The following is a 12,041-nucleotide window of genomic DNA, read 5'->3' on the forward strand; positions in this document are numbered from 1 at the left end:
CAAATCTCTTCTGGGGAAACTGCCAATGACTGCCTACAAGGAGGCAGTGCCACGAGTGGAGTGAGCCTTCATCAAAAGAGGAGGCCACTTTCTGTCTCCAATATAGGCAGATGAAATGGCCATGTGGATCCATCTGGAAATGGTGGCTTTTGAGGCTGGCCTGCCCTTACGTGCTGCACCCACCAGCATGAATAGGTGATCAGACAGTGAAATTTGTTTGTGGCCTCCAAGAACCTGCACACATCCAGCGACTTCAACACCCTGTCATGCTTGCTCGATCCCGAGGGAATAAAGGTTGGCAACTAAATTTCCTGGTTGATCTAGAAACTAGAGACCACTTTCAGAAGAAAAGAAGGAACAGTGCACAGGAGCACGCTGGAGTTCATAATTCAGGGAAAAGGATCTCTGCAAGACAAAGCCTGAAGCTCAGAAACCCCGCGGGCTGATATAATGGCCACCAAGAAGACTGTCTTGATAGTGAGATCCATTAAGGATGCCTGATCCAGAGGCTCATAGGGTGGACTAGTCAGAGATCAGAAAACCAGATTGAGATTCCAAGTCGGACATGGATGACACAGAGAAGTGTGAAGATGCAAAGCACCCTTAAGAAACTTGACAACATCTGGATGAGTGGCCAAAGAACCCCTTAGAGGCTTAGCATCAAAGCAAGAAAGACTGGCAATCTGTACTCTCAGGGAGCCGACAGCAAGCCCTTTCTTCAGCCCATCTTGAAGGAAGGTAAGAATCAGTGGCACGAACACCAAGCGCTGCTCAACCTTCCGAGCGTACTACGATTGATAACATCTCAAAGCCTTTGCATACACTGCCACTGTGGATTTCTTGCTGTACAGGATGGTAGAGATCACACCCAACAAATATCCTCTGCAATCAAGAGCCAGGCTGTAAGACCAGAGTGGTCTGGATCCTGGAGTGCAATCAGACCCTGCGTGAGGAGATAAGGGGAGCTTGAGCCCCTGATCCAGTCGCAGGCGAACTAGGTTGGCATACCAAGGCCGCCTCGGCCAGTCAAGCACTACAAGAATCACCCGACTCTGGTGTGTCCTGATCTGTTGCAGCAGACAGCCTATCATGGGCCATGGCGGGAAGACATAAAGAAGGCCTCCCAGTGGCCACAGCTGCACTTACGCATCCAAACCTTCGCTTCCTGGCTCACAATGGCGGCTGAAACACCGATCCACTTTCTTTTTGGCTGCCATCTCCATCAAGCTGAACATCAGACGACCCCATTTCTCTACTATACAGCTGAAGGCTCTTTGGGACAGGGACCATTCCCCCGGATCCAGAGTCTGACGGCTGAGATAATCTGCCTGTACACTGTCCACTCTGGCTACGTGCACCACAGAAAGTGACAGGAGATGCTCTTCCATCCATGAAAGAGAATCCGAGCCTCCTGACTCAGAAGCATGCTCCTGGTGCCTCCTTGGCTGTTAACATAAGCTACTGCTGTGGCATTGTCAAAGAATACTCGAACCGCCTGGTTCCAGAGATCACTCTTGAAGTGCAGGAGAGCCAGCCAGATCACTCAAAGCTCCAGGTGATTGATCAACCATTTCCCTTTGAAAGGGGACCACCGTTCTCAAACCAGACTCTCCGCGCAAAGCACCCTCCAGTCGGAGGGAAAGACGCCCAGAACAGTGATAAGAGGATTCAACTACCAGGCCAGATTGTGCTGGGCCTCCACTGTCCAAAGGAGCCTCACCTGCAGCAAATTCCTTTGCAAACTCCAATGGAAAATCAGCACATTCTGTAGCAGGCACAAAACTGACTGGTCTCAGTTTCAATTCCTGGAGGGATTCTGAAATTACCCCAATCAAGGCAGAAGGTTTAAAAAGTCTCTGCACCATGGGGTCCTCTCCCAGATCCGGAACATCTCCCAGATCTGGATCGTGAAAATCTGTGACCACAGCTAAATCTCCCACAGTGGAGGTGCCTGCCTGAGTAAGCAAAGGCATTGTCCGATCATCTGTATCATCCTCCAGTGGATCATCCCTTGACTGCCCGGGAACCTTGTACTGGAGGCCTGTGTCCTTGGAGGGATGGACCTCGGACTCCAACAAGGATGTCATTATAAGCAGATTTGGCAAATTTTTCTTGGCTAGGTAACCCTGAAAGAACATGTTAATAAATTTCAGGGGAGGTGACCGTTCCTCTGGATGAAGGTTTTAGTAACATAGTAACATAGTAGATGACGGCAGATAAAGACCTGGATGGACCATTCGGGTCTTTATCTGCCGTCATCTACTATGTTACTATGTTACTAAAACCTTCATCCAGAGGAACGGTCACCTCCTGTGAGTCCTTTGAGTTCTTATGCACTTTCGATGCCAAATTGCGACTGCATGGGACGTAAGCATACTGCCCCCTGGGTCCAATTTTATCTTTTTTGATTGGCCATGGATGAATTGGGTAGAAGAACCCCCTAAAGGGACTGAGGGAGCCAAGGCCAATGCCATTATCCCCCCCTTATGAACCATACAGCATGTGGAATACGGCTTCTTGCCAATCAGCCATCTGCCACAAACAGGGCATGAATCTGAAGCATCTTGCCCTTAAGAGTCCATCTAGCGTGTTTTCTTGCAAAAATAAAGCTTGTAAAGGCAGAAAATAACTTTAAATTCAAATCAGAAAAATCCAAGATGGCCACCGCAGGAGCGATTTTGAAAACAAAAAAGCCCAGGAGAACTGCTAAACTCCCCAAACATGGCGATATTATGATTTTAGGGGTGGTGGACCTAGGGCTAACTTCCCAACTGCTCAAAATGCAATTTTAGAGACCCCCAAAATCACTGTTACAGGCTGTATCATGGTGTATGCTGGGAGCTGCAGAATGGAAGCTAAAACAGCTTACAGGGAGATCCTCTGCCTCAACAAGAATTGGAACCTGGACTGCTGGTCTTCTGAATGCCTCTCCAGCCCAACGCTCTGGCTAGAGACCTCCATCCCACATGGCAACGCTGCACCTGCGAACAGGTGAAGTAATGCAGTCGGCCCTAATCCTGGATACACCTCCAGGGAGCCACACAGCCTGCACTCAAACCCACTAGCAGATGAACCTGAGGTGAGCAACATTCCCAAGGGCACGGTCCCTGAGCCCAAACTGAGAATGCAGGCTGTCCAAGTGGAAGGAATGCTTAGCAGCCAATCCCCTGGAAGAAGACTTTACTAGCAAAGTTTGCAATCTCCTGCAGCCAGAGTTATCCCCGCAGGGAACCTCTGTAGTATGAAGATGCAAAACCGCACAAACACTGAGGATAATGAAAAATAAACATGAGCAGAAAAGGCTAGCTCCTACTGTCTCGCTTGTAAGAAAGCAACTGGAAGTCAGAGGGCAGTCTTGAGGTAAGAGGGGAAAGTCAAGTTTCAAGTTTATTAGGTATTTATATACCACCTAGCAAGGTTCATCTAAGTGGTTTTTACAATCAGATACTCAAGTATTTTCCTTATCTGTCCCGGTGGGCTCACAATATATCTAGCGTACCTAGGGCTACGGAGGACTGAGTGACTTGCTCAGGGTCACAAGGAACAGCACGGAGTTTGAACCCACAACCCCAGGATGCTGAGGCTGTAGATCCAACTACTGTGCCACACACTCCTCCTACAAGAAAGGCTTCCTACAAGAAATCTCGCAAGAAGGGATGCATAACCCACTTGTCCAGGAATAAAGTGGGATTGTACAAGAACATGTTTTAATCATTGGGGGTTCAGCAAAATAAATAAGAAATTCCCCTATGAAAGATTACTACAGAATCTGTTAGCAGAGACTCACTTGGTTTTCTCCTGTGTCTCCTTAAGAGCCCTGGCTAGTTGCGTCTTGGTATATTTGGCATCCTTTATCACTTTTTGGTCATGTTCTTGTACCTGAAACAGTTCACTGCAATAGAATATCAAACAAATTGATGCTCAATCTTTCAAATCTTGAATAAATATAAACTCAATGTACAGTAGATTCTCCAGTAAGAAATGGCAGATAGCCAATAATTCAGATTTGGACAGAAGGATTGAAACTAAGGATAGAAAGATAACAGCTGCAGATAAAAATTATCCGCAAACTTTCTTGATATATTTAAGTCTGAAAAATGTCCTGAAAATTTCTGAAGATCTAAAATGGCAGCAGAGATGATCCTCAGAACCAAGGAGCATAGCACCCAGTAGCTATCAGAATACCCAGTAGCTATCATAAAATTCCCTTTCCATGCTTAAAGCTTTCTGAGTAAGTTCTAAAAAATACCTTCCAATTCTACAACCATCAGTGTAGTTCACAGTAGCTGCTTGTCATCGTAAAATAAAGTAAATGAAATATTTAGGTACATATAAAATGAATATTATATTTAAAACATTTTATTGATGCCAAAAAATATATCCCCCTTTTACAAAACCACAAAAGTGGTTTTTAGCGCTGGCCGGTATGCTGAATGCTGTGCACTGCTCCAACGCTCATAGGAACTTTTGTGGTTTTGTAAACGTGGGGGTATATGAGCATCAATGAGCAGTACAAAATATAAATGATGTTGTCCACAATTTAACTTTAACTCCCCAAACCATCCACTTACTCTAACCCTACCCTCTTCCCCTTTGTAATTGAGACGTTTTATTAGAAATATGAAAAAGTACAGTTACTTACCATTACAGGTGTTATCCAGAGACAGCAGGCAGATATTCTCACATGTGGGTGACATCATCCACTGAGCCCGGTACGGACAGTGAAAAGTGCATTGTTACTTTAAGCTTTGAGACTGTCTGCACCGCACATGTGCAAGTGCCTTCCAGCCTGTCGGCTCGCGGTTCTTCAGTTCCGTAAGCAAACTAAAAAGTCAACTAGGGGAGGTGGGAGGAATGTAAGAATTTCTGCCTGCTGTCTCTGGATAATACCTGTTATGGTAAGTAACTGTGCTTTATCCTAGGACAAGCAGACAGCTTATTCTCACATGTGGGACTCCCTAGCTTACTGAAATGGGATGGAGGGAGAGTTAGCCATCAGGAAGAAAATAAATTCTATAATACTGCTTAGACGAAATGACCATCTTGTCTGCAATAATATTCCAGACAGTAGTGAGATGTGAATGTGTGAATTGAGGACCATGTAGTTGCTTTGCAAATATCATCAATGGGAGTGGAACGTAAGAAAGTTACTGATGCTGCCATAGCTCGGACTTTGTGTGCTGTAACATGACCTCGAGCTGCAGCCCAGCATGAGCACAGCAAAAAGAACTGCAGGCCAATTGAGGAAATAGTCTGTTTGGTGAAAGGCAGGCCCAATCTGTTAGGGTCAAAGGAGACGAACAGTTGAGATGAAGACCTCTGTGGCTTAGTCCTTTAAATATAATAAGCCAAGGCACGTTTACAGTCTAACTTGTGAAGAGCTGTCTTTCCAGGATGAGAATGAGGCTTTGGGAAGAATACTGGAAGCACAATGGATTAAGGTGGAATTCCGTGACTACTTTGGAAAGGAATTTCAGATGAGTTCTGAGAACCACCTTGTCAAGATGAGATACTGTAAAAGGTGAGTTGCAAACCAGTGCTTGAAGTTCACTCACTCTATCAGCAGATGTGATGGAGATCAAGAAGACCACTTTCCAAATGAGAAACTTTAGTTGAGTAGAACTCATTGGTTCAAATGGTGGCTTCATCAGCGTGGATAGGAGTACATTAAGATCCCAAACAACTGGAGGGGCTTTGAGCAGTATGAAACCCGAACAGATGGCACTCTATAAAGGCAGGTCAGAAAACAGAAATCCAGCTTACCAGTTTACTTGAAAGGCAGACAATCAGCGAATCAAAAAAATACAGGGTGGGTTCCCAGAATAAAGTGTGGATTTACAAGAAAGAAGATTAGCAAAGGTAAGAATCTAATCTTTCATTCTTGTACAATCCCACTTTATTCCAGGATCAGTGGGACATAACAGAGCAGTCCCGAAATTCAGGGTGGGTCTCATGAGCTCGCTGCCAGAACAAACGCACCACAAAGCAGCATCCTGCTTGGCTGCCACATCGATCCTGTAGAACTTGATGAATGTATGTAAGGGAGACCAGGTAGCAGCCTTGCAAGTCTTGTCCAGAGAAACAGCCAATGACTCTACTCATACTGCCAGAAGAGCCACGGCAACAGCCAAGACTAAAAATACACAAAATAAAATGAGCAGAAAAGACAAGCTCCTATAGCCTGGCTTATAGGAAGAAAGACTGATGGTACAGAACCAGTGATAGTGAAGAGGTACGAGGGGGAGGAGTTAAGTCTCTGAATTTGAGGCTTCCTACAAAGTCCTGGTAGACAGAAATAACCCAATGGTCATGTAATAAAGTGGGATTGTACAAGAAATTATATTACCGTATATACTTGAAAATAAACTGACCCAAATATAAACTGAGGTAACCCTTTTCCCCCCAAAAAGGGGGAAAAAAATGTTGACTCAAATACAAACTGGGGGATTAATATTCAGGAGCCCTGTCCTGCCAGGCTCTGCACCCAGCCCCCCTCCTTCCCTACCTGGCTCTGCACCCTGTCCCTCCTCCCTCCCAATGCCATGCAGGCTTCCACTGGTGGACTGGGACAGGAGGGATCCCTACTGCCTCCTGTCATGGATGACTCTAAAAACTTTTACCTCCCTTCTGCCTCTCTGGCATAACTTTCAAATCCCTGGTGGTCGAGCAGTGAACTAGGGTAGGAGCGATCTTCCTATGCTCCTGCCCCAGGCAGAGCTGCTAGCTGAAGAGGACAGGTAGGCACTGATCCGAATATAAATCAAGACCCCCATTTTGGGCCATTTTATAGCCCAAAAATCTGTTTATATTCGAGTATATATGGTGTTAAGTTTCTCCCGCCCCCAATTACCCTTTCTTCCCTTCAAATATAACATAACATAAAAATCAATTTCTATACCACATAACTGGTAAGTCCTATGCAGTTCACAAAAATTAAGAAATAAAACAATTGTATAAAATATTTCAATACTCTAAAATTTAGAAAACAAACAAGTTTTCAATTGCTTCCTAAAATGTTGATGGGACAAAGAGCTCAATAACATAGGTTTTAAATCTTTGTCCCAAAAAACTACTTGAAAGGAAAAAAGGCATTGGTGATATTTTTTGAAATGGCAACCTTTAGCTGATGGAAAGTAAAAAAAGCATGGGAACTTTGAGAACGCATTGGCTTGGCAAAAGAAAACAAATCTGTTAAATAATTGGGTGCCAGACAGCACAGTTATTTACCGTAACAGGTGTTATCCAGGGACAGCAAGCAGATATTCTCACATGTGTGTGACATCATCCACAAAGTCCTGGTATGGACAGCTTTAAAAGTGCATCGCCACTTTAAGTTTGTAGAAACTTTGTGACAGTCCACACCATGCATGTGCCTCTCCACCCAAAGTAGGCTTATGGTACCTCAGTTCCGTAAGCCAACTAGGCCAACTAGGGGAGGTGAGTGGGTTGTGAGAATATCTGCCTGCTGTCCCTGGATAACACCTTTTATGGTAAGTAACTATCCCAGGACAAGCAAGCAGAATATTCTCACATATGGGACTCCCTAGCTTACTAGGGAGGGATGGAAAGGGTGTTGGCAATTAAGAAAACAAATTTTGCTATACTGCTTAGCCGAAGTGACCATCCCATCAGGAAAGGGATTCCAGACAGTAGTGAGATGTGAAAGTATGAACTGAGGACCAAGTAGCAGCTTTACAGATCTCATCAATAGGAGTGGAACGTAAAAAAGCAACTGAAGCTGCCATAGTTCGGACACTGTGTGCTGTAACCTCCCAATTGCAGCCCAGCCTGAGCATAACAAAAGGCAATACAGGCTACCAACCATGTGGAAATAGTTCTCTTGGATACAAGCCATCCCAACTTGTTAGGATCAAAGGAAATGAACTGTTGAGATGTTCTATGTGGCAGAGTTCGTTGTAAGTAATAAGCCAAGGCTCATTTGCAGTCCAAAGTATGAAGAGGCGTTTCTCCAGGGTAAGAATGAGGATTGGGAAAGAAAACTAGAAGCACAATCGATTGATTGAGATGAAATTCAGTGACTACCTTTGGGAGGAACTTTGGATGGGTGCAAAGCACTACTTTGTCATGGTGGAACACTGTAAAAGGCAGGTCTGCCACCAGTGCTTGAAGCTCGCTCACTTGACGAGCCGAAGTGAAATGGAGATGAAAAATACTACTTTCCAAGTGAGACATTTGAGATTGGTTCAAAAGGAGGCTTCATGGGTCTAGAGAGCACAACATTAAGATACCAAACCACTGGAGGCGGTCTGAGAGGTGGTTTGACATTGAAAAGTCCTTTCATAAATCTGTAAACAAGAGGATGAGTAGTCAGATGTTTACTGTTGACTGGTCCATGAAATGCATTGGTAGCACTGAGATGAACTCTAACTGAAGTAGTTTTAAGACCAGAGTTGGATAAATGGAGAAGATAATCCAGTACTGAAGATATAGATGAGGACGAAGCATGATGATGAGTGCACCACGCAGAAAACCGCATCCACTTCTGTTGGTAGCACTGCTGGATAGAAGGTTTCTGGACGCATCCAAAACAAGCCGAACAGGATCATAAATATCAGTGCCAGCTGATGTCACCCTGAAAGGTACAAAGTTGTCAGGTGAAAAGACTGAAGATTGGGATGTAAAAGAGATCCTTGACTCTGTGTGAGAAGAGATGGGAAGATCTGCAAGGGTATTGGTTCCTTGATGTTGAGCTGAAGTAGAAGAGAGAACCACGGTTGTCTGGGCCACCGAGGGGCAATGAGAATCAAGGTGGCTGATTCTTGTTCGAGATTGACAAGTGTTTTGAGAATGAGAGGAATTGGTGGAAACGCATAGAGGAATTTGTGCATCCAAACCAGGAGAAAAGCATCTGCCTCTAGACGCTGGGGAGAATACTGTCTGGAGCAGAATTGAGGCAACTTGTGTTTGTGGGGGGATGTAAAAAGGTCTATTTGAGGAGTCCTCCAAAGAGAGAATATCCAATGCAAGACTGTGGAGTAAAGAGTCTACTTGTGTGGCCGGAGAAATCTGCTGAGTTTGTTGGCGAGCAAATTCTTCTCTCCCTGAATATAGATCACTTTGCGGAATATGTTGTGAACAATAGCACAGTGCCAAATCTTCTGAGCCTCCTGACAAAGAAGGAGAGAACCTGTTGCTTGTTTATGTAATACATTGCCATCTGATTGTCTGTGCAAATTAGGAGGACTTGATTGGCCATGATGTCCTGAAAATTCTTGAGAGCATTGTGAATGGCCCTGAGTTCCAAGAGATTGATGTAGAATTATTGCTCTTGGGTGGACCAGTGACCCTGTGTACGAAGACCATCCAGACGAGCTCCCCAAGCATATGTGGATAAGTCTGTGGTCAGAACTTTCTGATGTGGTGGGATTTGCGCTTTGGAAAGATTTGAAGAGTTCATCTACCACTGCAGAGATTGACGAAATGAAGATGTGACTGCAATCTCCTGTGATAATGGATTGAGAGCTTGAGACCATTGAGATGCCACTGAGGTATCCTGAGATGAAGTCTCGCAAAGGGGGCAACATGGACCGTGGATGCCATGTGGCCCAGAAGGACATCATCCGCCTGGCAAAAATGGATGGAAAGTGAAAATCTGAGTGCAAAGCTGAATCAAATTTTCTTGTCTTTGCTGAGAAAGAAACGCCCTGAGGAGCAGGGCTCCTATGAATTGCAGAGTTTGAGAGGGTTAGAGTTGAGATTTAGGAAAACTGATTTCGAAGCCCAACTTGACCTCCGATGCGATGATCGATGTCAATGTGTAAAGAGTCGAGAGGAGCGATGGTGACTGGATGAGGATGTCAATGTTCAGCTGGAGAGCTGACTGCAGTATCACTAGGCCTGGTGGTAGTATGCTCAGACTGGGCCAGTACCAAGGGAGTCGATGCTGGTACATGGAGTTTGAAAAGATCACCAAGCTCCCTTTGAAACAGCTCGTCAAGCTTTCCCTGGAAGGAAAGCACTGGTACCTTCGGCTTATATGCCTGTACCAACAATGCAGCGGCTTGTCTCAATGAGGATGCACACCTCGGAGACACAAGCTGCAATAGTGAGTGTCGCTGCTTGGTCTGGATCAAGGGACTCAATGCTGTTACGATCTGTGACACTGGTTGGGAAGCTGGCGGCTTCTTAGCTGACTTACCTGATGGTGCAAGATCTCCTGATACCGATGTCGATGCAGGAGTCTTCGATGTTGATGGTGCGAGGTCTTATCGATGTCCATGGCAGCCCCGAACAATTTCTCCTGCTGAAGTTTGCAGCTTTTAATGGAGTGCTTCTGCAAGGTGGAACACCGGGCGCAGGTTTCCACCCAGGGTTCATGCCCAAGACACTGCAAGCACTAGCGATTGAGTCCTTCTGGGACATGGGAGTATAGGTAAGATGGGCATATATCTAGTACGCTGCTCTTGGTAGATAATTTGTATAGTTGAGGGAGCACTGCCTCTGGGGTAAGAGGTATGAAGGTGCTCCAGACTTGGTCTACTGTACAGGGATCAGTGGTAGTGGGGGGCATCTTGGATCTTTGGTTGTATGGTGCTTGATGTCTTGTTGATTTCTGCTTGTATGTTCTTAATTTTGTCTTGGAAGTAGGTTGTTAACTCTTAGCCGGTAGGCTTGGTGTCTGAGTGTTAGAAACTGTTGCATCTGGTTTCGAGGAGGGAAGAGCAGGAGACATGCACATTAGTTGGAATAGTTTCTTGATGTCAAAGGTATGGTTAGTTATTTCATAGGCGTAGCATGACTTTTTTGCTCATCTTTCCTGCCACTCCCACACATTGTGGTCAAAGAAAGAATTTCCTTATTATTTTTTGATATTTTGTATTTTCCTACTGTGTTTCTTGAACAAGTGGATACTTGTGAATTTATTTTCAAATGTTTGATAAATAAATAAAAAAAGATAGTTTGGGGAGCACAATAACTTCTGCCACAATTGTCAAAGAGGCACTGCTGGAGTATCTCAATCACTGATTTGAATATTTTTGCGAGGGGCTGCACTATCTCCTCACCATGACCTTGTAAAACTCCACTTGGTATCCACCTATTCCAAAGGCCTTTGATAATGGGCTTCATTTAATCGTCCACTCCACTTCTGCTTGGTTTCAGAGTTGTGGTTGAGAGATATCTGGAGAATACTGAGATTCTGATGGGGAGATTTGGATGATGTCAAGTTAGGGAACGATCTGTCAGCTGGTTTACTTACTCCTTCAAGATGACATTTGTACAAATCTCAGATAGGTGTAAAGGCCAACATGTATAATTTTTGGCCACCACTTGCATTCCCCTAGTGCAGGGGTAGGCAATTCCGGTCCTCAAGAGCCGGAGCCAGGTCAGGTTTTCAAGATATCCACAATAAATATGCATGAGATAGATTTTCATCTCAAGGAGGCAGTGCATGCAAATCCATCTCATACATATTCATTGTGGATATCCTGAAAACCTGACCTGGCTCTGGCTCTTGAGGACCAGAATTGCCTACACATCTTTAGTTTTGGCCTGCCCAAACCATACCCATGTCACATTCCCCTTGAAATACATCTCCACATGTAAATAGCGACTTTCCAAAATCACTATTTATACATATAGCCATTCTACATGTGTAAATACTTCTAGAATAACCCCTCAAACTACACAGCAAAAAACTAAAAAAAGAAATAAAAAGCACTCTAAATGGATAACACCAACTCCAGTCCAAAATTACCTGAGTAGGAGTATTAAGTGATATATAGTACATCTTAAGAGTAAGAAATAGTTAGACAGATAACGTCACTTGACATTGGTTTTTGTTTCCTACCCACACTGAAAAATTAAATCCCTAGCCAGCAAATGGAAGAGGTATTCTTATCTTTGAGTGTTATTTTTGGTATCTTCTTATACATGAACAAATCTAGCCTAAGCCATCGGTTTCATAAAATAGCAGAAATAACATGTTTTAATCAGGAGAAGGTGAAACAATGTTAAACAATTGATCCTGATTAAGCATGAAGAGCTTGACATCAAATATCTATACAGAATATTTCACCACA

The 12,041-nt window shown here is 44.3% G+C and overlaps 1 protein-coding gene across 6 annotated transcripts in view; it reads right to left on the minus strand.

Annotated features, from left to right (window-relative positions):
* The window catches only part of AXDND1 (axonemal dynein light chain domain containing 1), a 383,395-nt gene that overhangs the window by 186,373 nt on the left and 184,981 nt on the right, over positions 1 to 12,041 (minus strand). For all 6 annotated transcript variants that reach the window (XR_004536635.1, XM_033916370.1, XM_033916373.1 and 3 more), the window contains one exon: positions 3,788 to 3,892. Coding sequence is in view for 5 of the 6 variants with exons in the window: in XM_033916370.1 (XP_033772261.1) it covers positions 3,788 to 3,892 (105 nt within the window). In the remaining variant the exon portion in view is untranslated. The remainder of the gene's footprint in view (positions 1 to 3,787; positions 3,893 to 12,041) is intronic.

The sequence above is a fragment of the Geotrypetes seraphini genome, chromosome 12 (assembly GCF_902459505.1).
Source record: "Geotrypetes seraphini chromosome 12, aGeoSer1.1, whole genome shotgun sequence".
Taxonomy (NCBI): domain Eukaryota; kingdom Metazoa; phylum Chordata; class Amphibia; order Gymnophiona; family Dermophiidae; genus Geotrypetes; species Geotrypetes seraphini.